Source organism: Hydractinia symbiolongicarpus, chromosome 10 (assembly GCF_029227915.1).
Source record: "Hydractinia symbiolongicarpus strain clone_291-10 chromosome 10, HSymV2.1, whole genome shotgun sequence".
NCBI lineage: Eukaryota > Metazoa > Cnidaria > Hydrozoa > Anthoathecata > Hydractiniidae > Hydractinia > Hydractinia symbiolongicarpus.
This window is the reverse complement of record NC_079884.1, coordinates 11,834,761-11,859,715: the sequence shown is the minus strand read 5'-3', so window position 1 is coordinate 11,859,715 and position 24,955 is coordinate 11,834,761. Positions and strand designations below refer to the sequence as shown.

The 24,955-nt window shown below is 34.1% G+C and overlaps 2 protein-coding genes across 2 annotated transcripts; both read right to left on the bottom strand.

Moving 5' to 3' along the window:
• Positions 1 to 812: 812 nt before the first annotated feature.
• Positions 813 to 5,886, bottom strand: LOC130662665 (peptidyl-prolyl cis-trans isomerase G-like). Its single transcript, XM_057461568.1, has 6 exons — positions 3,816 to 5,886; positions 3,544 to 3,693; positions 3,209 to 3,314; positions 2,143 to 2,424; positions 1,657 to 1,791; positions 813 to 1,550 (listed from the first exon to the last, which is right to left on the bottom strand). Exons 1-6 carry the CDS (start codon positions 5,840 to 5,842, stop codon positions 1,323 to 1,325), a joined length of 2,928 nt encoding a protein of 975 aa, XP_057317551.1. The 5' UTR covers positions 5,843 to 5,886; the 3' UTR covers positions 813 to 1,322.
• An 8,589-nt stretch (positions 5,887 to 14,475) lies between these two features.
• On the bottom strand, positions 14,476 to 23,028 carry LOC130612339 (TNF receptor-associated factor 6-like). The gene is made up of 10 exons (XM_057433644.1): positions 22,818 to 23,028; positions 19,651 to 19,855; positions 19,348 to 19,399; positions 19,012 to 19,119; positions 18,322 to 18,483; positions 17,962 to 18,039; positions 17,492 to 17,569; positions 16,415 to 16,624; positions 15,448 to 15,742; positions 14,476 to 15,192 (listed from the first exon to the last, which is right to left on the bottom strand). The coding sequence occupies exons 2-10, from the start codon at positions 19,845 to 19,847 to the stop codon at positions 14,837 to 14,839; spliced, it is 1,536 nt and encodes a 511-aa protein (XP_057289627.1). The 5' UTR covers positions 19,848 to 19,855; positions 22,818 to 23,028; the 3' UTR covers positions 14,476 to 14,836.
• Positions 23,029 to 24,955: the final 1,927 nt, after the last annotated feature.

The following is a 24,955-nucleotide window of genomic DNA, read 5'->3' as shown; positions in this document are numbered from 1 at the left end:
CCATTTACTGAACTTCACTCAGTTCACATCAAGTTGACGCAGTGCCAATTTTAAATAAAACTTGCAAGGATTTAAACCCTTCTTGAACTAGAGTCACGATCGATTTAGTGCTTGTTTCACAGTCAGTAATTTAACTTCGTCACCATTATAGGAGAAAACCGAAGTCTTTAGGCAATCCAAAGTTTGGCGTACTTCTGGTTGCAAATATTTTCTCTTACCGTCATATCATGAAACACTCTTATTTCATTCGTTAACTAAAGAAATCAACATTTTTTAGTGACAGTACTCCTATTGATGCTAACCAATTACTAACTTGATTGGACAAAACAGAAAGAAGACATTTGACTCAATGGCGAATTTTTAATCACCTCTCGGGTCCCAAAAAAAGCTTCGCTAAATTAAAATGGCGAAAAGTAAGGCATTTTCGTAATTTTTACGAATACGAATTATTTACTTTTTGTGAGTTTATTAATGAAGGTGAGATCTCGTCAAACCGAGCCAGTCCGTTTTGCGGGGATGATTTTTCTCATGCAATTAGGCCATAAGTTTGATGATGGTTTAATAAAATTTGCACCAAAGTTTACAAGGACGTTTTATTGTGTTGATTTTTATAAAACACAACCTTTTAACTGTCTAATTCTTCTCTCCTAGAGTAGGTACAGGTAGTACCATTCAACCAGTATTTTTCAATTTCAGTCAAAAAATTGCTTTAAACGTGGGTTCCACTAGATGGTCACTTATACTTTACGTGCACTTTTATTCTGGGGTGAGGAGCTAATTATTTTCCTTACAGGTAAGACAGAAAGGAAACATTTTGCTAATTCGTCTTGCGGACGATGTAGTTCTCTCACTGGCGAAATAACGCTTTACAGCTGTCTAAATAAAAAACTACACAGAATTCATAGTTTCCCCATTCTATTCTGACATAGAACGATCATATGCTATCAAATAATCATTCCTAAGTTTTGTGAGATGTATGGTAGGGAAAAATTTCAGTGACAAACAGGAGCGAGTCTGGGTAAACTTTGAAGTGGCATCAAGCTAAATTCATTATTTTTTTACTAAATCATTTCATATAAAAAACATAGGAACGCGTTTATATGGATAAAATATAGCTCTTATGAGATAAAAAATTTGGGTTATTAAAAATTGACAAGACTTTGTGTCCAGTTATTTGGTTATCGATACGCCTTATAGTTCAACTAGTCTGCATTTTACACACATTAAAATTTCGCGTTAATCTCACAGCGGCAGTGTACAATTTCTTTCTTGTTAATCTTGGTTCATCCTTGATGCGAGTTAGAAAACCAGCCTGTTTGTGTTCACACAGGAGGCATTGGCAGGTCCGGGTTTAAAACTCGAATTTGTTGAAACATGGCTGCGCTGGTCTTTAGTTGCAACTGCAGTTGCTTTTGTTGCTCATGTAATTGTTTTTGCTGTTTACGACGATTCTTTTCTTCCTTGGCTCGATTACCTTTGCATTTACGAACAAATTTAACCATGAGCGAGGCAATTTTATCGGGTACTATTGGACTATTAGACATCGTCACCTAAAAGTAAGCAATTCTTTGTCTAAAATCGCCTTCCTAAACACAGGCCACAAAAGACATAAATTAAAAAATAAGAATAAAATTAGATGTTATAACTAGTTGATACCTGGGGAACCGCCTTTTTCAGTATATTTTTGTACTCTTCTTTCGTGATTTCATGCGATTTGAAATATTGCTTCAAAACGGTTTTCATTTCTTCCTCAACTTGCGCTTGACGTACCAAATAATCCACAAGTTTTCCCTAAGTACAAAAAATAACTCTGATGAGTTACACACCTCGGGACAGCCTAATACAATATGCAACAGCTTACAAAATAAGGCATAAAAAACACTAATAATTTCAACAAAACTCTCTAAAGTGCTACAAAATTTCCATACAACACAATCCTGAGGTCAGCAGAGGTTTTACAAATACTGAACACTCTAAACACAGGACGAGTTTTGACGTCTCATTTAAATGCAATTCCTGACATTTTTTTTTGCCACAATTAGGCATTCCAAAAGGCTGTCCACTTTATAACCTCTTAAAACAATTATACTACTCTTATCCAAACTAATATTTTTAACTTTTTATCCTTTTTAGAGGAACTACCTCTTTCGACGAAGCAGGAGGGCTACCAAATTCAGCTTTGAGTTCTTCTAATTTGCGGCGCTTGTGTTTTCGTGCTTCATGTTTCACTTTCGATTTCATGATATCGTCGAAAGCTACTACATCTTTGTACGCATTAAAATCAACATCCTCTCGGTCCTCGATCGCCGCACAACTGGGTGAAGCCATATCCAGCGGACTCGCAGCTTCAGGATTATATGGCGATTCGGGTTTAACAGCGGGTGCATCGTTGTCGCTTGTGAGAGACTGCGACGAGTTATGAAGCTAAAAATCAAAAGTACACGTGAAATTTAGAAGGGAAGGATAAAATGCATAACTATACGCGAAATAATAATACTCTTTCTCGTAAATCCAATATTAAGTATAGTATTTTTATGTGCCATATATACCATTTAGTTACACCTTAACACATTTTTGCAAATTAAAATCGCAAGGCATAACATACGTGTTTTTCCAAACAAGTTCAATTACAAAAAAAATGACTTTTTTTGCATTTTCTGTTTTTTGAAGTAATCTTATAGGGCCAGAAGTGGACACGTTTCGAGAGAAAAATAATTCGAACTGGACCTCCCTAGTTGCGTTTTAGCAAAATATATGTTAAAAAAAATAAATTAGAAAACTATTCCTGTAGTCAATGTATTTTACCGTCTCTCTCACATACGCATACTTCCGATCTCCCTGTTTGATTGGCGAAAAAAAAAATAAGTATCATCCTGATACGGTTCACTCACCTAACGTGAATAAGGCAGGCTTTAGCGCAACTGATATTGTAAACGTTTTGAAAAAGAGAAACTGGTTGTCAAGGCAAAATATTTCCTGATGGCGTTATTTTGATGCATTATTTGCAAATCAGTTGAGCTAAATCGCGTTAATCAAATTCTTTTCTATAAGTTATAGAAATTCGCGTTATTTTCCTTCGTGTTAATTTCGTGATCATTAATTTCGAGCCTAGTTAATTTTTTGGAATACGACAATACTAAGTAATATTGAAGTTTAAATAAATTAAACGATGTTTATATAAAAAACGTAACCAATCAAAGTGCCTCACCTCGTGCTTGGTTTCATTGTCAAAGAGTAAAGGAATGGATTCGTTACGTTTCACATGATTCGACACATGTTCGTCAGGTCCATCTGTCGTAACATCAACACTTTGACTAAAAAGAAATACAATCGATAAAAAAACAACTTCTTTAAAAAAAAATTTCGAAACCATTTTTCGCTTCGAGAAACTTTCCTGTTTACCGCTGCTTAATTCGAACATTTTTATATTCGAACATTTTTATATTCGAACGTATTTTTCGATTCCTTCCGTGTTTAAATTAGCAGATGCGTACAAAAATCCACGCGCAACAGAACAAAGAAAAACAAACTGATAGTACTAACTTTAGGTTTTCTGTAGATGCAAGCTCATTTTCATCACGAGGAACATTTTCTTTGTTTTCACGGTCGAAGGATGAAGAATTACCTTTATCAGCGGAACTTTCTGGAGTCGACATTGTTGATTTCTCATCAATTACAAAATTGGTTGCCTCACTAAAACATTGATGGCCTAATTAGAACTCTTTCAACAAGGTAAACACTTAAAAACAACACATACAAGCAAGGAACGAAATTATAAGGCATAAAGAAATCATGCAGAATAACTTAAAACATACTTAGAGTTTTGTTTGGCATAGGATTTTTTTCCAGAACTCCGTCTCTCTTTATATTGATTCAAGCTTAACGAGCCAGGTTTCAGCGTCTTCTTTTTGTCAGAAACACTTAAGTCTATGTTCTTGTTACCACAACTATTTTTCTCGTCTAGATTTTTAGCAGGCATTTCAGTGTGATGTTTTGGATTTTCTTTACTTTCTGGTTTAAAAGTATCGTTTTCCACAGGAACAACTGTTTTAACGTGTGCATTATCTTCTGAAACGTGAGACACATTTAATTCTGATGTCTCCTTAGGCAATTCCCTATGCAAATGTCCCTCACTATTAGAACGTTTTCTATTTCGAGTTGTATGTTTGTGTGAATCATTTGGTGGTGTAGAAGATTTTCTATGAGAATGTTTGCTTTCAGAATGCTTGCGAGATCTTTTTGGTGGACTAGTATGCTCCGTTGAAACATTCAAATTTTCGGACCTACTACTATGTTCATTACTATGTTCAATATCATGTTTATACTTGCTTAATTCAATCTTATAATTTTCACTAAGTGATGAACGATGCAGTGCCTTCTCAGCCTCAACATCAGATTCAACAGTTGAACTATCTGATGTCTTTCGAGTCTTTTTTGACTGTATCGTTGATTGGCTATGTTTATCATTTACCTGGTGATGTACCTTGTTTTGTAAATTGTAAAATTCATTCTTTGACAACCTTGCAGGAGAGTCACGTGTCTCTTTTTTTGCATACTTCTCATGTTTCGGTAATTTAATTTCATAATCTAATTTGCTCTTATCAGGGGAAGTTCTTACTCGGCTGTGAGAGGACCGTCTGCTGTCATGATTACTCCTTTGCTTATGTTTCAATTCTCTCTCTTCTGATCTATCCCTGTGACGAGAATGTTTATCTCTAGATCTTCTATGTCGTTCACTAGAATCATCTCTCCGCGAGCGTTTACTAAGGTAATACTCATCAGTTGAATCTCTCGATGATCGTTTACGACTGCTGTGATCTTTTGACGACCTGGAAGATTCCTTCTTTTTGTCTTGGGAAGAGCTACTCCTTCTGTCTTTATTTCTATCAGCACTCTTTTTCTTATGATCCTCTTTTTTAGGTTCACTTGAAACATTTTCTTTATCATTTTTGCTCAGTTTATGAGATTTTGTTGGTTTTTTAACTTCTGTCTTTTTATCTCCATCATCAAACTTATGCACCTCTCTCTTACAGCTTTCCACAAATGACTCTAGGTCCTTTTTTCCTTTTTTCTCTTTTGATTTCTTTTTCTTTTTGTCATCTTCTATAACCTTTTCTTTTTCTTTCCCCTTTTTCTTCTTTTTTTTCTTTCTTTTTTTTTTACTATCCTTGTCCCAACTATCATCACTTTTACTACTACTTTTCTCCTTTCCTTTTTTCTTTTTTTTCTTAATTTTTTTCTCTTCCACTTCCTCTGTCTCAAGTAACATAAGTTTTTTGAGTTCTTCTTGCTTTTCTCGCTCTTCTGCTTCAAGTTCAGCAAGTGCAGTACCAAGTAGTTCATCACCATCATCAATAAAATCTACCTTAGTGCTACTAAATTCTTTTGTTTTTACACTTTCTTCAAGTTCTGCTATAATCCGTTTCTCCTGCTCTACAGCCTCATTATCGTCACAAGTATCAGCATCAGAAACATCATTCGTAGTTTCGTCCATGTTTGCAAATATATCTACCTCGTTTGATTTTTTATTGTCAGCACTTTTAATACTACCTTCAGCAAGCTTGTCATCATTTGAAAGATTATTTTCTTCAATCTGAGCAGAGTCTGCAAAATTTGATCCATCATTACTGTCACTTCCTACGTCCATGTCTTCAAGCGGATTGTAAAGTTCTCCATCCTTGTCTTGATTGTTTACTATCTCATTGTGTATGCCTTTATTGTTTGCATGCAAGTCCTCTACTTTTTCTTTATTTGACTCATTATTAAATTCAAACTGGTCATAGTCTTCAAGCATTTTAATGCTTTGAAAGGCATTAATGAATTTGCCTTTATTGGATGACATATTTTTTGAGATTAAACTAAAAATAAAAATTATATTAACAGGGCTGTTTAGCTTTTTAACCCCTGGTGCTACAGAGACTAAAAAAGTGTTAATAAGTTAAACAGACAGTTGAAAAAAGCTAGCCCTCAAGATTTGTTCCCAAAATAGAAATTGTCAAGGAATTGCAAACAGCTGTACAGTAGTTACCCTTGACTTCAATGGACACATTGTAATAAACCGGAACCCCAGAATTCTTGCATGTTTTTAGAGATCTCCTATTAATTAATCAATAGGATGCTGCAGGGAGTTGTCTGGTAGAGCACAGACCCTAATCACGTCTATGTAGTTCAAAATGATCATAAAATACTCTAGGAAACCCATTTCAACCCAGTCATGTCCCCTTCTGGAAATAATAGACATGGTATATCTGTCAATATTTGTGAGGCTAACCATGTAAAATATGCACATCTATCCCCCAACCTCTTCGCAATAGTCTGTAAAGCAAGACAAATTTTATTGTTGAACGCCCTTTATAAGAAGTTGAACTATACAGAACATCTTAAAGGATATCCTAACCACCCACTTTTGGAAAAGTATAGTCTGTCACAACAAGTGAAATTGAGAATAGAAATTCAAAGATCTTTCCTACTAGCATTGCATTTCAAGCAAGAACAGCTTCTGTATCTAAGTAAGTCCCTGAGTTTGCTTGTTAATGTTCACAGCAAACTTAGGGCTAAGGTTATGATACTTATTTTAACTGATGTTAGCATGCTCCAATTTCTCAATTATTCAAACCTTTTCACAATGCAGAAATTGTTTCAACATTGTTCACTTAGGGTTAGTTAAAAACATAGGGTACCCCAATTGGGATAGTGTTGGGGTAGTAGTTTTATTTTACAGACCAGATATATAATTATGTGCTCTTCTTTGCTGCTGACCAGTTTTACGGACAGAAACAGTCCAATAAGATTTTAACTGGATGGCTTTTATTGGCAAAAATTTGAGATGTAAACAACTTGAAAAAAGGCTTTCTCCTTGCAAGGTTTTTTTCTCTTCAAGGCTCTTTTGTCAAATTTTGTCCTTATGAAGTTGTCTTTAAAATAATCAAATAACATCAAAACAAGAGCTTATGTGTAAGAGTTTCATTATGCCACATGCAATGTACAGTCAAACCTATATAGCTACAACAGTTTGGTTGCATTATATACATGTTGCAATTATCCTAGAAACTCATTATATACAACATTGCCCATCCTTTTGAAAGCTGGGTTTGCAGTCATTTGTCATAGTCCCTTAAATAAGAAGAATGCAAAAAATCTATTTGTTGCAAGTAAAAGAAAGCAGTGCACTGCTGCAAAAAATAAAACTGCACATAACAAATAAGGACTTTTTTAATTTGGCACCATCAGTTAGTTACTTTACTCTATTTCAGCACTTTTAAATAAATACTCAATATATATAATAATATATTCAATGTTTATATACATTAAATTTTGCACACACAAAATTAAGCTTTTCTTTCTCATCAACCTATTTTTATTTTAAAATTCTAAAACACATTTTAAAATTGTATTTTAAATCTGATTGGTTGATAAATTCCCATTCGCTGTGGTAGTTGTACTTATTCCAACTACTTTGACGAATGCTGACTAATTAGAGAAAATTATGTAGTATGCTAAAAATAATTTCTCACTCACTTGTGCGACTATGGCGAATAAAGTGTGAACCCACTCCTAAGTGGTCAACTTCACAAAGCAGCTCAGTTTTTAAAAGGCATCTGGTTTGAAAATTATTATGTAAATTTTAAATATGGCAGAGCTGCGTGTTGTAAACTGAAGTTAAAAGTGAAACTTTTTTTAACCAATTGACGTTAAATTCGGTTGTTAAACATCTTCAGGGCTGTTGCATTGGCGTAAAATTACATATACTAGTCGGTAGCCTGTGGATAAATCTACGGGTTCCCCCGTCCTGTATTTACCGCCTCCCGTGTTTCCGTAAGAATTTTTTTCTTGTGATCAAACAGACAGACAGAATGCAGCTGTTATTAAAGAGACTAGTCGGTGGCCCATGGAAAAATCCACAGGTTTGCTGGTTTTACAGCATTGCATGCATCTCATTACTTGCAGTACCATTTTGCATCACGGACAGACAGGCATATACAGGTATTATAATATAGATAATGTATATTTACAAAATATATGCTTTGATTATTAAAATTAGCTACCACAACCACTAACCAAATTGGGGTACTCCATGTTTTCAATAAACCTGTGCACTTGGGTTAAACCTCTACAAAAGTAAAACTTTCACAAACTTGAAGAAGATGGCAAACTCAAACTGTTCAGCCATTTCAAGAAGGGCATTAGCACAAATATTATGTCTATGGTATCTGAGAAAATAATTTCCTTTTTTTATGATTTTTTTCCTTTTTTTTTTTATGATTTTCAAAATATATCCTTTTGGATAAGCTCAGACATAACAAAATGGGAAGAAAGATAGCAATTGATTGTTTTAATTGCTATTTGTTGTAGAGCGTTCTCAGTGCTTAAAGAGAAGGTTCTTTTGAGAAATTTATTGCCTACCTCTTAGCATATTTCCATTCACATCTAGGAACCGGTATTAAATCCTAGACTCCCAGATTTTGTATCATATTATTAACTAATTTCTAAAGCACCTGGATTTGGAATATTGTGGAACTTTGAAAGTTTTCTGGTCAGAATGTCAACTTTCAGTTGAGAAAAAAGGGAATTTTCACAGCCAACTCTTAGAGAAAAAATTTAATTAATTAATAACTACAAGAATCTGTATTAAATTAAAGCTAAATTACAACTACACAATATGTAAGTTTGAAGTTAAAAACAATGATTCTATGAAAAATTTACCCCTTATTTATAAGAGCTGGCCGCGTAAACAGCATATTTTCCCTTAAATCATAATGGCCACCATAAAAAATACGGAAATGTAATTGGCTTTGGACCGATAATGCAAGTATAACGCAAGTATAACAAGTATAAGGAAGTTTTATGCCTTAGGTATTCACAGTTACTGGTGGGATGGAACATGAATGCAAGGTATTCTTTTCCAGATTGTCGCAGATGATATCTTGTAAACGTAAATTTACATCGTAACGAGTTGGATTCGAAAAAAAAATCGCTTTAATACGCTGTATGTCGATGTGCTTAAGAGGATCTAGACCAATCGTGAAAAGCGTTTTGAATGACATTGAAATTGAATCTTCGATTCAACCTTTTTCCAAAAAATAAACAATTTTAAGCGAAAGTTTAAATTCAAACATTTTTACATGTATTTATAAATGCCATAATATTTAATTAAGATACCATGTAAAAAAAAAAAAACTTTCTAGCGATCTAGTAGCTCAATGTAGCTAACTATAGCTAGAACTTGCTTAGCTATAGCCAGATAGGTAGCTAGCTAACTAGCTAGCAGTTAAAAGAAGTAGACAATCAATCATTTTAAAGCAAACGAAAATCTTTGCCATTTTCAGTATCATGATTTAATTACTAGCAAAACACAGTTTAACTGACAAGAACTTGCACTATGCACGAAATAAAGGATAATAAGAAAAACCTGAAAGCAAAGCAAAACACAAATCAAAACATAAAACATGATGGAGATCAGAGCAAAACCGTGCGCCATGTTTTGTCTTCCATGGAAATCTGCCCAACTTAAAATTCTCTATGTTGCCATACCGTGAGGTTTAGGAGGTGCCCGTAAAGTAATTGTCTCACGCCGCGCACAAGGCAGGCCAACGAACCTGTCTGGGGCACGTTTGTTTTGATTTTACCTTCGTTCCGCAGTAAAAACAGTCTAAATCTTTTAACGGTGAAATAGCTGTAAACTTTTAATCAACCAGAACTCTTGTGTTTATTCTCAAAAAATCATTGGTAGTAAGATTTACATTAAGTATTATTTTAAATTTGCCACATGCTTATATTTGTTTCTTGTGGTAATCAAAACGATATTTTTGATCTAATTCGCCGCGAATTTTCACTCGAGTAGCTGTCGCAGCAAGATATACATACGCAAGATATACCTACGCATCTTGAATTAAACGATCTCTTGAATTTGCTTCAGTTACATGACAATAAGAACGGTAAGTTAAAAAAAGAAAATTGGTTTTACTAACTGATGAGAATACCTAAACCAAGATATGGCCCACTATCACGAGGGATTATTGATTTGTCCGTGCTAGGACGGGGCCGAAAACTCTGATGACGGTAGAAATCAACAACTTATATATTGATAGATAACTAGAGCAAACTACAACAAGCTACAACTAAACTAATTTGATTGTTCGATGTAAGATGGGAAAAACAAGAGGGAATAACACACTGATTTTCACACCATTTGCCAAACTGGTCTCCCCATTATAACGGTCGCGAATCCTGGTTGTTTGCCGCGCGTAACACCTCTTCAGAGTACTTTTTCAATTTTTTAAATTAGCAGGAAAATTTGTGCCGAAATTTATTTCTATAAAGGGCTATCTTTTGCCCAGCGATGCAATTATTAGTCTTAATCCGTATTTTCCTCCCCCAGTTAGCACTTTTTTACATCTGCTTCCAAGTTTAATTCTTAGACAGCACACACCTCTATAAAATTTAACTAACTTATCAAAAAGCATCGTGGCTTCGTTACATGGTGAACTGTAACTATCAATAAACTTTCGAACACATTTAAAAAGACTTTTTACCATTTTTTATGCATAGTCAGGCTGGAACCTCGTCCCCAGGGCTTGTCTACTTGTTATTCTGCTGATAGGAGGGAGAGAAGTTCAAATTGAGGATTTTATATTTGATAAAAGACGAAGAAAAAAGATTATTTAAAAGGAAGAAACTTTCGCTGGAGGAAAGTTTTGCGGTTCAAAAAAACCCTTGAAAATTTTGCATTTCGCGGGAAAAAACTTTCGCGGACGAGCAATTTGGAAATTTTTTACGTGAAAAAACTTTGGCGGCCCGATAATGAAGTATTAAAAAACAATATAAAACCAAGGATATGAATGTTGTAATTATTTTATCACAAAAAAATAATACTATATAATGTTCTTAGTCTATGATTATGTCTCTGCAATCTTCCGAAATTTCATAAGCCTTTTGAATGAAAATTATTTTCTCGTTGATAAAAATTACAAAAATTATTGTTCTGCTTCTTTATCACCTTTGTTCTAGTTTCTAAGCCTTTCTTCTCAACGCCATTCCTTTAAACACAGCTGATTAAAAAAAAAAAATTAAGACAACGATACTTGTTTTTTGCTTTTACTAAGTAGTTAAATACAATAACATTAAAAGCCTTCACTGGGAACTAAATTTATTTAATTCGCGGGAAAAACTTTAGCAGACAACACGTTTTAGAAATATTCGCGGAAAAAAACTTTCCCGGACAACACGTTTTAGAAAACTTCGCGGAAGAAACTTTCGTGGAAAGGTCCCAAAAACCGCGAAAACGCGAAAAACTTTCTTCCAGCGAAAGTTTCTTCCTTTAATAGTAAACAGCATAAGGTAAGCATTGATAATTTTGAAATTTATTTTTTTTAAAAAATATATGGCTATAAAATGTGTTTCCATACAAGAAGATACGCTGCTATAGACACATAAGATTAATAGTTGCTTATGTTGAGAATTTTGTTGGCTAAACTCAAAGTTTGTAGCTCTGCAAAAGTAGAAAACCGAGCACTTAAAGTTACCCATTGATTTGCCACCCAACCGGTTAAAATCGATTTTTGACTACTTACAGCAGAATTAATTAAAACAGTTTTAGCCTAGGTCAATGCTTTATGACGAGTAGTGTGTCATAAAAAAAACCCGTCAAAATATTGTTAACGTTTTTAAATCATCCGAGTTAGTCCCTGTCTTTTTAGTTTGGGGAACCTTGCCGGAACAGCCGCTGTTTGAAAATACTTATATACTGACAACTACGGATTTTCCGGTTCAACAGTTCTAATCAATCGTTAAATGAATAGTAATTTTTGTTCTGCTTTTCAAGTTTCGCCTTATAATTTAAAAGCTTGTAGCCATTTACACGAAATTTATTCTACCAGACTTGCTTCGCAAACGATCAAATAAACTTTTGAACATTGAAGACTTTTTAGCGTCTTTCAAATGTACAGTGGAATCTTCAAGGAAGACTTCCTCTAAAGTTGACACCTCCTTAATATGGGCAAAAAATTTTGTACCAGACGATTTCATAATATACCCATATAATAAAACCTCTTCAAAGCGGACACCTCCTTGAAGCGGACGCACTTCCCAGATCCGGACTGCGATTTCCAACAGAATTTGCCACTATTGAGCGGACGAGATAATTTTTTAACTAGACTATCCGAAAATATCAAAAATCGAATTTCGACAAGACGTCAGACAAAAATTACCTTCTTTGGTATGTCATTCTTTGTTAATCGTTTTTCTATTCTAGCTGTTTAAATTAGCAATCATTTTCAGTCTTACCAGGTTTTTATAATCTTCTACCACCACCTACCACCTAAAATGACCAAACCTGTCCCTGTTAAGCAAAATATTTTATTCTATTATTTCTTTAAGTCAAAATAGTCTTAATGTTTTTGTGCTTAACTGGGGAGGGGTAAATGGTAATATGGGCTTGCCTAATTGACTTTTGGCTTTGGAGTATAATTTTTTCCGCGTTTCTTGCCAAAATAAGAATAACCTGTCCAAGGTGGACGGCACTCTATACGGATAAAACCTCTATTCCCGTAACTGTCCGCTTTACGGAGTCTTACCAGGTTTTTATAATCTTCCACCCTACCACCTAAAATGACCAAACCTGTCCCTGTTAAGCAAAATATTTTATTCTATTATTTCTTTAAGGCAAAATAGTCTTAATGTTTCTGTGCTTAACTGGGGAGGGGTAAATGGTAATATGGGCTTGCCACTGTGCCCCGCCCGAGATAATTGATAGTTAAAAATACGTTGTGAAAATGGTATGATCAACCAGGTTTTAAGGCAAAATGTCATAGCCCACTAAAATGGATGGTTGTAAAACATGAAACAAAAAATCCTCGTTTCCTAGAAAGCTTAAACAAATGATCTTTTGTAACTGACTTTGTGTGAACTTTCGTGTTAAATGGAAGCAAATTTCGGTTGCTTTTCGTCTTTGTTGATTTCCGCCAGCAAAGGCAGAATCTTTAAAATCGCCTGAGGAGATAGATAGAGAGATAGAGATAGATAGAGACAGCGGAGCTAGGCTGTACGCCCGAAACTTATCCAGGCTAAAGCCTAAATTCCCGTTTTGACATATTTTTTTTCTGAGAACGAGGCTGAAATAAGTTTTAAGCCAATAAGAATCCTAACAGTGCAACAAATTGTTTTATTATCCAATAATAATACTTTATTTTAAAGTTTATATGCTGTCGAAAGTTAAAGCTCGTGCAGTGTAGCATAATGAAGATCGTTTTATAATGCGCCATCTTTGATGCTATTAACGTCATTTCCCTCTGTACAATTTTGCAAGCACGTAGACTAAAGCTAATTATTCATGAATTTTAATTTAGAAGAATTGTTGAGGCTGAATATTTTTGGTGAAAGATTTATAGCTATAAAATCGTGACAATGTGTCATAAAAGAAAAAATAAGAATATGTAGTCTGAAAATAAACTTTCCTAACTGCTTATGTAAAAAAAATAAAAATGTTGTCACCTTTAAAGATATTTTCCTAACTGTTTTTCAGAAAAAAGAGAAAATAGATAAATTTTCAGCCTTGCCGTTGTTCTTATTTTGTTTTTATTGTTCATCAATTTTCAAGTTTATTATTTTTCTTTTAAAATTGTTCCTATAGAGAAATGAAGTTTATATAAGTTAAGTTAGCTATGATTTACAGTTACAATAATAATCAAAAATTGAATTTTAAAATTTTAGAATATACAATGATTTTGTTCCCCCGGTCCTCTTCAAAGTTCAGTACTTTTTCAGATTATTGCTAATGGCGGAAATCTTTAAGCCGCAGGGCTTCTTGTTGACTTTCATAAGGCCTTGTTTTTGCAGAGCTAGCAGAAACAACTCCAATTTTTAGTTCAATTAATATTTTTAATTCGTTTTAGCCAATTCGAATTAGTCCTAATAGGCTAGCCATTTTCCATCCCAAGGTTGACCTCAGCACCGTTAAGGTAATGCAGTGGGCGTCTGTTTCAGGGCTATTATGCTAGAACTATCAGAAAGCGCAACGCTGTTGAGAAGCAAATAGTCTTGGAGAGGAGATTGTCTCCATCCATGTCCGAAGTGGGACGGTTTATTCTATTGTATTTTTTCACTGGTCACAAAGAAACAAATAAACAAATAAACAAATAAAAAAACAAAAACAAACGATCACACTGCCTCGCTATTGTGAACAGGCGACACTTAAACAACACAATGTAGAGGAACAGTAAAATTTTATGACACATTGACAAGGATGGATTTGTATGTAAAAAGTATATGAACATACTCTAAAAAAACAACAAATCGTCATATACACTTTTTATTTTCATGTTAATGAAAATTCCACATATTTCTAAAGTTAGTAAAAATTTATATTTCCTTGCATACAACACAACAATTAAATACAAATAGTTTTTATGCTGAGACTTGTTTAGAAAAACCTTTAATTCTTAAATTTTATGTATCTTTTAAAACTTTTTGAGGTTTTTTTTATTCACAAAGCTACTTTTTCGCAAAAATTAATTTTTGCGAAAAAAAGAAGCCTAATAATACAAATAGCGGCACAGCAAGTGTCGACTCTCTAAGAAAATTTACCTACTCAGTGTATTTTCGATTTGTGATTCCAATACAATGTATCAGGAATAGTAGCTCAAAAAAAGTTGCGAGTGTTCCATATTCTCATTTGTACAAATTATAAAAAAATAAGTATATCGAGTTTCTACATTGTCAGTAATTTATTACGTTAAATAAAAAGAAGTTTGAATGGACAGCTTAAAACGAAACTTGTAAAATACTGCTAAAGGACAAATTTCCGCGTGCGTTGATGTATTTCACGGACCAGAAGTTAGTTTCACCTGTTCGGCATTTTTACATCAACCCTTACTATCATTGTGTCATCCTTTATATAACCATATGTGCGTAACGTAGAGTGAGGCATCATTTCGACATACCCATACCCTTTATGGTTCCGATTGGTTTTCGGTCTTAAGAAAGCCTGTAATGTCGGTCTTGCTGTTAATGTCTCCTTTACGTGCTGCGGTTCGCTACGAGTGTCTTGATCCATTATGGTTAGTGTTATGCTGCCTGGGAAAGGCCATTCGATGACGCTGTCAAATTCACCTTGCATTAAATGAACAAACATGGACACGTGACTGTTTGCACCAGAATCAATTCCATTCAAGTTGACGCGTAAACACATCTTGTATCCTAAGACAAAAAAATATCAAAAATATTTTCCTTTCCGTTTTGTTGCATTTCTTTGACAACTTACAACTTTAGCAGTTGACTAAATATTTTCTTTCTGAAATATCTAGCAATAAATTTAGTCACAGAGCCCTAGAAAAGAAATGTTATGCAATCTATTTATTTAGACTGAATGTTAGGTCTTTATCTTCCACTGCGAATATGCATCTTAATAATTTACAAAACAATATTTGGCAAAAGCAATCAAATTACACAAACCTGGGACACCCGTATAAAATGGAAGACTATGGATAGCTGGAACGTCGCCACTTTGCGCTTGTTTAAACAAATTATCAAAGTTTGTAATCCTCCATATAAATTTCCCACACCAAACTCGCGCGTTGATTTCATTCGTGAGAGTTTGTAGTTCCTGTACTGTTTGATTTAGCTGGTCAAATTTCGATTCGAAATCTGCTGTCGTTTGTCTGTACTCGTTGCGAAACATATCCGTACCAGATTTCCACTGACTCGTCTTTAATTCAAGATCGCGTAACTTTTTCGCTAGTTTGTCCATCTACATGTGTATATAACAAAAAACAATTACATTTAGAAGAAATATAATTATTTAAATTAAAATATACGAAATTAAACAGTGTCAGTTATCTGGTTGGCCAACTAAATGATGAGATCGAAAAAAACATTCGTTCGAAAAATAGAAAGTTCGAATTTCACAAAAAGTTCCCAATACAGTGGATTGTACTATTCGAACCTGTAGAACTGAAATATTCTTTTCTGCAATTCCTAAATCTATTAAAAATAGATAAAGTCTGACCCTACTAGCAGATTCGAATTGGTGTTTTAGTTATATTTTAAAGTTAAAAAACACGATATTCGAATTAGGGAGATAAAACACTCCAAATTTCTCCGAGGGACCGGAATTAAACGCTCGAAATATTGAAGTGCTCAAATTATGGAGGTTTGAATTATGTAGATTTGAATTATGAAGGTTCGAATTATGGAGGTTCGAATTATGGACGTTCGAATTATGGACGTTCGAATTTTGGAGGTTCGAATTATGGGAAGTCAATTTTAATGACGATTGTTAAGGAATTATTTCAGGAAAATTTTTTATGTTAAAAAGATACTCGAATAGGGGGGATTCCAAGAGTTTAGGAATATCCAGACTTTTTATGATAAAAGATACTTGAAATATAAAACAAAACAAGAACAATACTACAACACTGACCTCTGCTTTGAGAATATTTCCATCTCTGCCATTCCATGGTGACTCAAATATTGACGCTTTTTCTCCACCGAAACCTGTTTCGTTCAGTTTACGAATACTGACGGTATTTTCATCTTGTGATTTCTTCAATGCTCGCAATGATTTCATCATACTCCGCATGTGATCTCCAGCACCTTTACTCACATGTTCATCCACATCTTCTCTTGTTCCCTGAAGAATATAAATAATAATCAATCAATGCAGGAAATTCTCGATGTGGAATCTTGCGACCTGTTAAAAATGCTCGCCACCAACCCTTAACACCTGTTATCTTTTTTTACTTGAGTTAGAGTTTGAGGCAGATTTTTTTTAAAAAAAAAATCCAGTTTTTAGAGGCAGACTGTCTGTATGCAATTTTTTTTGATAAATTGTTAGCATCACAAGAATTGAGGTTAACCTATTTTTTACAACAACAATCTGACTTTTTGAGTTCATAACTTTGCCACTAGCACTTTCTTTTTAAGAACAAAAAGCTTCTACTTTTTTTTTTACTTCCTAAAATTGTTATTTTTTGACTGAAGCCTGAATGTTGTATCAAATTAATTTCAAGTCGTGTATAAAAAAAAGCATTTTAATATTTTGTAGCTTTTAAAAACCAACGATTTATCGAAAAGGTGAAGTAAGAATCTGACGCACTAAAACAGATTTTTTTCTTTCGAATTTTTTTGAGAAAAAAAGAGCGTCCCGTGTTAAATGCTAATATGTTTTCGCACGCGAAAACATTAGCAATTAATGCGGGTCCTTACACCAAGTTTATGCCATCTGGTATAAAAACAGATGTATTTGTATGCAGGCCGCCGACGACGCACAAAGGGTGTAATTACGCCACCTTTACGCTATAATTTTGACAAAGGGTGGCAAAAGAAAACACAGTTGCTTAGTATCATGAAGAAAATACACATAAAATAAAAATTCTCACGGTAATAGAACCTATGGTACGCCTTTGAACGCGTCAAAACCAGTTTCAAAACAAGAAACACTGGAAAAATGGTACACAGATATGGCAAAACTATCGCAAACAATATCAAAAAAACTCACCTCAAATGTACAACCTGCATCACGAAATGGACATTTTACAACTGACTTCGGGCAATCGGATTCCATGTGTTTTTCAAGCTAAAATATAGACAGAACTCGGATTAATTTATGAGTATTTATTTTCTGCTAACTGTATGAAATTGCGAAATCCTCTAACGTTTTTAGTTGAAAACACAAAATGATTACAGCACACCATTTTTTTAATTTTCAACTTTATTTAACATTTCCCTCCAATCAATTATTAACGAGGAAGTTTATCGATATATTTGAAAGGGAAATTCCCAACGTAATAAATTCTTTATTTATATTTAGCTTCAATGAATACTGGGAATTATAACGTTTTTCAAAAAAGTTTCTCTTTTGTTATGGCTGCTGATAAATTAAGGGAGAAGGTGCGTTTTATAAATAGGCACTTATATATAATTTATAGATAATAGTTAAAAATGTGAAAAAGAAAAAAGGGTACATACTTCTTCTCGTGGTATTTTACCGATTGAGCAACTGTTGGGACAATCAACTGGAAATCTATTACAGCGCTCTCTGTGCTCCTATATCACAAATAAATATATAAATTAATGATAAAAAAATAAGAAGGAACAAAAACAAACAAACAAAGAAACAATACCAATAAATACAAGATCCCTATAAGGTCAAGTACTTTTAAACACTGGTCTTAGAATTGGCAGACACTGGCTTCAGAATTTCTAGGCACTGGTCGTAGAATTACCAGGGACTAATCTCAAATGGTAAGGCAGCAATAGGGTCAGATTCTTCTTCTGCACTTTCATACATATTCGCGATTCTCATACTAAAGTAATAAACACACTCACCACAAGCCTTTGATAGACAACTTTAATATTGCAGAAATCGCAACTAACTATTCTTCTCGGACAAGCAGTCTCTTGATGTTCTTTAAGTTCACTACGAGCAATTCTAGTGCCACAGTTATTTGGACACAACACATTCGCAAATTCGCAGTCTTCATGATGTTTCTGCAACAAGAACAACATATTTTTAAGTGGGTACAAATCCTTTCACACTAATGACAGTATTTTGTAAAGCACACTTTTCATGTAAAAAAATGCTAGCCTAAAGTATGTTTGCATTATTTCAAAATAGAGTGGCCATTCAATTATTCTTTTTCTTAAACGCTAGGAAATTCTAAAAGGTTAGAGGTAAATTTTAAATGTTAACTTCTTGAAGAAAGACAACTTAAATCCCCTGAAAAAATCAGACTAAAATGCAACAAAGTAATTTCTTTAAAATTTTGATGATGTCAGAATTAACTTTAATAATAATATAAAAAAAAATTTGGGAAATGTACTTTACAATTCAAAACATTTACCACATAAAAAAACAACCTTTCTAGGAGATTCTTGAAAAAAAACCAAGGTTTAATTTTTAGGAGATTCTATGGAAAAAAATTTGAGGAACATTTATTAACTAATATTACTTAAAATAAAAACCTGACAATGCAACAATGCAAATTCACAGTGGAAATCACAAGAGAATAAGCCCACCTCCAGGTCTTTTAAAGGTCCCATCCACTGGCAACCAAACTCTCTGCTATTGTGACAATGTACTGTTAATGAGAGGATTTCCCTTCGTGCGAAATTATCTGGGTAAATCTAAATTTTAAAAAATACAGGTACATACATCTTGTAATATTGAACAGCATAATGCTTCATGTTGTAATTGTTGTCATGTTAAAAGTTATCAATAAAATATTTTAACAACCCTTGTAGCAGACCAAGATAGGAAGGATACATGGTAAAAAAGAAACGAAGTAAAATCATTATTACATATAACAAACAAGAACAATATATATGTCTATAACATAAAAAAGTGTCACAAACCTGAGATTCACTTAAAAGTTCATTGTCTATGGGACAGTTTGGTCTACCTTCCCTAAAGTGTAAAATTATACCTTCACTGCCAACATGAAATAAAAGAATATCTCTAAAGATTATTATTTTTTTTTTTTTGCAGACAAAGACTAATTGTAAAGATTAATGTTTGTGAATCATATGCAACTTTTCGAAAAATAGCAAAAAATTTAAAAAACTCATAAAATTAACGATTTATTCATATTAAGGTATTTCTATTGCCAAAACTTTTTTTAGGGACAAATAATAACAATAGTAAAAATAACAGCATACCTGAGAACTTTAAGAATACATCCTCTGCAAAAACGGTGACCACAAACCGTCTGCATTGGTTTGTTTAATACCAGCAAACAAATGGGGCATTCATAAGCATCAGGTGCAGGTGGATCAAATAATTCATCAAAACCTTGTTCTAAAACTTCAGGATTATCGTCTACATCCATAGATGTGAAAGAATTCATACTTGACATTATGAAAGCTAAAATAGATGCAGTTAAAAATATCTATCTAGAATTCTAATATATATTTCTGAAATTAAAATCGTACTATAAAATAATTTTGTGTAAAATAATACAAGACTACTGATAAGCATCTTGGAAAAATTCCATGTAAAATTCACTCACAGCTATGGCTTACGAGGTTAAATTGGGTATTATAAGAAAGTAGTTGCTGGCACAGGTTTTCGGTCTTCATACATATTTCCCATGCTGGTTTTTGGTTTACCCTTGTTTGCGCATATAACCATGATAATAACCATTGAAGATGATTAGGCCTTAGAAATTCTAATTAAAATTTCTTTCAATCTGATTGGATTCTCCATTACTAATTCTCAACACAATTCAAACAAATTAAAGGTCGCATCTATGGTATTATTCATTTTTACGCAAGTCACACAATCAAGCTCACTTTTGAACAAATATTTTTAACTACAGAGGTAATGAAATGCCAGAAAAATATCTTTGTCACCTCCACACAACCATCACCCACCAGTATTATTGTGCTTTGCTTAAAAATGGCAGCAGTGTTTTAACAACAGGAAGTAAAAAACAGAGCACAAAACCTCCATGCTCAATGGATAGACACATTTTTATTTGCTAGCCAACCAATTTTATAGGTGTTTAAATGACCTTTCTAATTTTGCATCATTTCATATCAAATCATTTAAATTTTTCTCAGATGCTGTGATTTTGCATAGGAAAAAATAAGCAAGCATGTGCAATTATAAACAACAGGCCACTATGATTAAGGAAATCTGGTGAAACTAGAAAGTTGTGCAGAAATTCTTGCGGCCTGTTTCTGAAAAGGGGAAAGAATACATAAGATAATTAATTTTAGTGCCTTTTGTATCCGTGAAAAAATGCTTTTATACATGGTCTTACTTTATTTTTTACATTAGAAACTAAAGCTAACTATATAGATTAGAAGCAGCTATATATAGTTAGGTAATTTTTCACACCCTTCTTACGCTCCACTTTTCACAGTTTTGGCTTTTTTGCTGTTAATTGGCTTTCATCTTTATTTAACCAGTAAAGAGAGATGATAATTTATAACTAGTATATGCTGCTATAATTCTGTTCACAATTTTTGGAAAACAACAGTTTTAGACATTTCTCAACTCTGCAGTTGGAATGGTGTGAAAGTTCTACTTGAGGAACAGTGAAAATGTGCTGTTAGGATTTCGATGTCCACATTATAAAATAATTAACACAGCAACCCAAAAAGGTCCAGGATAGGGATAAAATAGGCCTTGCTAATTAATTAATTTGCAGTAGGCATACAATATACTATCAGAATACAGGAAAAAAATAATCCCTTGGGACAGAGTTGTACATTATTTGTGTGGCATGCATCAGCTAAAAACATGAGTCAGGCCTTGCCATGAGTCGCGTAGTGTTCGCGTAAATGCTTGTTACCCGAGCATTCTATTGCTCGCATAAATATTAACATTTTGAGATAAGTGTAAACGTTTTTCTTAAGAATTGATTGGTCTTTTAAATGAAACTGAAAAGATATTTGGTGTGATTATTTTCCACCCATCGTGCAACAGTTCATTCACCATTTTATAAAGCGCTTGCAATATGGGCATTAAGGTTAATTTTTGTTGCGCATTTATTTTGGAGTAGAAAAGTGGGGGACGTTTTTAATCGTGAACCCCAAACACAATGATCGAGTGTCTACTGGTATAGCAACTCTCTCTCAATCTTAAAATCTCTTTCTACATGTCCAAAATAGTATTTAATGTTTATTTTTCAGGTCATCACAAGCAAATAGAAAAAAATATGCTTCGTTTTCATATTAAAAAAATCTATATCCGCATGGTTTAAAATAAAACCAACAAATAAAATATCTCTTTTTAAAAAGGTACGCGTCAGGTACATAAAATTTATACAGAAATTTTTTTTTAAAACCGCATGTGGGTTTCGTTTTTAAAATTGTTTGAATAACAGTTGCGGCATAAAGAAAATAATCCATTAAATTTGGAGCTGCTAGGGTTTCCAATTGTTTCGTAAAATGAAGAAATTATCTACAATTAAATCCATGATAAATTGTCTGTTCCGCCTGTAACTGCAGCTTTGCAGACTTGCATTATCCGTTCTCCGTCGGCGTTCACCTCCGCATTAGTTAAGAACCGCATGGCTGGATTTCTTATGTAAGACCTGGTTACCAACGACGAAGGGGCTGGGCAAAAGAGATTTATGTCTACGTAATTTTTTAACTAAGTCAGGAGTCAGTGAATTAGCTAGGATGGTCAGGTTGGCTATGAATAGGCTTGCTTGTGGATTTATAGGACCAGGACTATTCAATAATTCTGGGATCTAAAATTATCCGACCAAGCGAAAATCTATCGGACGTTTTAACCGACGAAAGTTCGAAACGAGCTACGGACATGTTCGACCAAACTTGAAATGTGGCGGACGTTTTAATCACATCCCCGAAACGATTTAGGTGTGTGCCAAGGTGCACGCCTCTCCTGAAAAAGAAGCCCTGAGAGACTAAATGTAAAGTTTCTTTAGCGAAAAATATGGTGAGCAAAATTGCTCGCGTAGACACTCTGACGCGAGCAATTAATTGCTCTGGAGGTTATTTGCTCATGGCAAGGCCTGATAAGTGGATATAACCCTTACACTTTGTTCGGGAGACTGGGGTTCGATTCCACTTAGCAGCAATTCAATACGGGGGAGTGAATGTTACTATAGCCCTGGGTGTTAACCCCAGCCATGTGATAGAAATGGGGAAGATGGCATAATGTGTGGGCTGTTTGATGTTGCAGGGAGTTAATTAAGTCTGCGCAATGACCATAAATGATAGCATGTGTGCAAAATCTTGAAACTAAAGCATTTATTCCAATAAATTTCTGAACAGGATTGTAGCTAGCTACAACATCTTAGCTAGTTCCAAAGGAAAGAAAACCTAACATATCCGACACAAAGTTTACTCACATTATATAGCTATTTCGTTTCTCGTTTCTTTAACCAGTAGATAGCAAGCTAGCTAGTCAACACTTCGATCACAAAATTTATCGTTTTGCCTTCTGGAACATAAATTCATATGAATTTGCACATTTTACTTAATTTCCCTATGATCATCCTTTTGTTTTGCTTTGCAATTCTTAGTAATTTGCAAATTTCGGGAATTACGATATATACAGGACAGTTCGGGTACGCCGTGGATAGAGTACTTTGGTGGCGTGTTCTATGAAGGTATACCCATTGAAATGTCCCCATTCTGAACAACCTTAGGCGCCAGGGCCTTCTTATGGGACAGCAGGAAAGGCTCGAAACAATCCATGTCACTTCGAATCCGTTACGATGTTTATTTCTACGTAGTGTCGTCGCCATCTAATGAGTTCTCTGTTTGTAAGTACGCCTAACACACGACGCAATGAATGCGATGACGCAATGCATCTGAAAATGCGCAATTTTTACTTTTTTACAGCGAGTTATTTCGCCGTAATATTTACCCAAAACCCTCTAGTGGTTCTCAGACATTTTGTAATTTCAAAACAAGCAAACGACAATTCCCACCCTGGAGAATGCATCCTTGTTATTACCAAACTGTAATATTAATATGTCTACATCTCCTCTAAAGAATATGTTACTTTTATTTTAAACATTTACATTGGCTATCCTGTAAAGTTCTCTACGCTAAATTAAACCCGTAAAAACAGCTTGGAAAGCAGGAAGGACAATTAAAACTCAAGTTAATTTTGCCTTTAATCGTACCATAACAACTTTAGGTATATCTGCAAAACACAAGGCATATCAATCGCATCTTTTAGATTCGTGTCAGGATAAAAGCATCCGTGTCCTTTTCTGATGGATGGCTCCGAGAGATACAACAACTCACGTTCAAAGTCAGGACTTGACGCAGGTATTATTATAACTTCGTCCCCAGGGCTTATTTTCCCCTTTCTGACATTAGGGCCAAAAAGTGAAAAAAGCCCTGGAGACAAGGTTTCTAATTACGCAACTTTTACGTTGACGCAGCAGTTTTGTAGCAGCACTTCTTTGCCTGCACTAAAAAAAAATCATAATTACCCATTTATACATATTCTCTACTGTCCTTGTGATGGGACATTTTGCCTTATTTAATATGGACAGCGGCGAAATTACTGTTGGCGCCTGTATTACTGACGAGAATGCTCATTTTTATGAGGATGCTTATTTTCATGTGCTATTTATCATTGTTCCATACTAAGAGAAATACGTTCCAGTAAAATAAGAAAAAAGGAACTGTTTCTAAATCTGTAATACCAGAGTTAATAACATCGTTAATATCGACAGATCTGATCAATTGACGGATGCATTATATAAGTTTTTGTATAATCTTTTATAAGGATGGTAGGACTAAAATAGACATCAACATGGTTTTCTTAGTCTAAATAGACTTGAATTTTATCTTTTCGCGCATAAAACCTCTATGAGTAAACGCACTTTTATAGCGGCAAATTTCATAAGAATCCTTCCACTGATAGCTTGCAATTTTCTCCTACTTCCATTTGCAATGTATTGTTTGTGATGTTTTTTCTTGTGAAGAACCAATATCCTCGTAGAATTTGTATCTACACGTATATCGGTAACATAATTTAGAAATGAATGTTTTACCAGGTAACTTTAAGTTGAATTCAAATATATAGGAAATCAGGGCGTACTCAAGTATGCCATACACCCTTTAGTTTGTCCAGTTTGTCTTTTTTTAACAGTATCCCAATCCATCAATCTACTAAGATGGATTCTATGTATCACTCTGATGATCCCTGAATAATCATTTTCTTAATGATAGTGTAGAATCTTGCTTTACACTAGCATCTCTGTATGCCGGTCTCTCACTTTGTAAAGGGACAAAGATTTCGGGTTTAAATTTTTAGCACTATGAAGTAAATTGCCAAGCCGTAGCATCAACTTGATATCCTTTAGGTCTACTTCTGTCCTTAAGATTTAATTTAGATTTTATGCATTATCGTTTTACTACCCCATAAAAGTGGTATGCTTCATTAAATCTATTGCCTGCGTAACTTTCTGCTTATGATTTAACCAAAGTTCTGTGTGATGACATTTCTATGTCATCACACAGAACT

Coding starts and splice junctions, on each gene's coding strand:
- LOC130662665 (XM_057461568.1), bottom strand. CDS start 5,842: ATGTCATCCAATAAAGGCAAATTCATTAATGCCTTTCAAAGCATTAAA. Junction 2,425..3,208: donor ACAATGAAACCAAGCACGAG/GTGAGGCACTTT, acceptor TTTGATTTTTAG/CTTCATAACTCGTCGCAGTC. Junction 1,792..2,142: donor CTCCTGCTTCGTCGAAAGAG/GTAGTTCCTCTA, acceptor TTTTGTACTTAG/GGAAAACTTGTGGATTATTT.
- LOC130612339 (XM_057433644.1), bottom strand. CDS start 19,847: ATGTCAAGTATGAATTCTTTCACATCTATGGATGTAGACGATAATCCT. Junction 18,484..19,011: donor GACCTTTAAAAGACCTGGAG/GTGGGCTTATTC, acceptor TTCTTGTTGCAG/AAACATCATGAAGACTGCGA. Junction 18,040..18,321: donor TTGTCTATCAAAGGCTTGTG/GTGAGTGTGTTT, acceptor TTTGTGATATAG/GAGCACAGAGAGCGCTGTAA.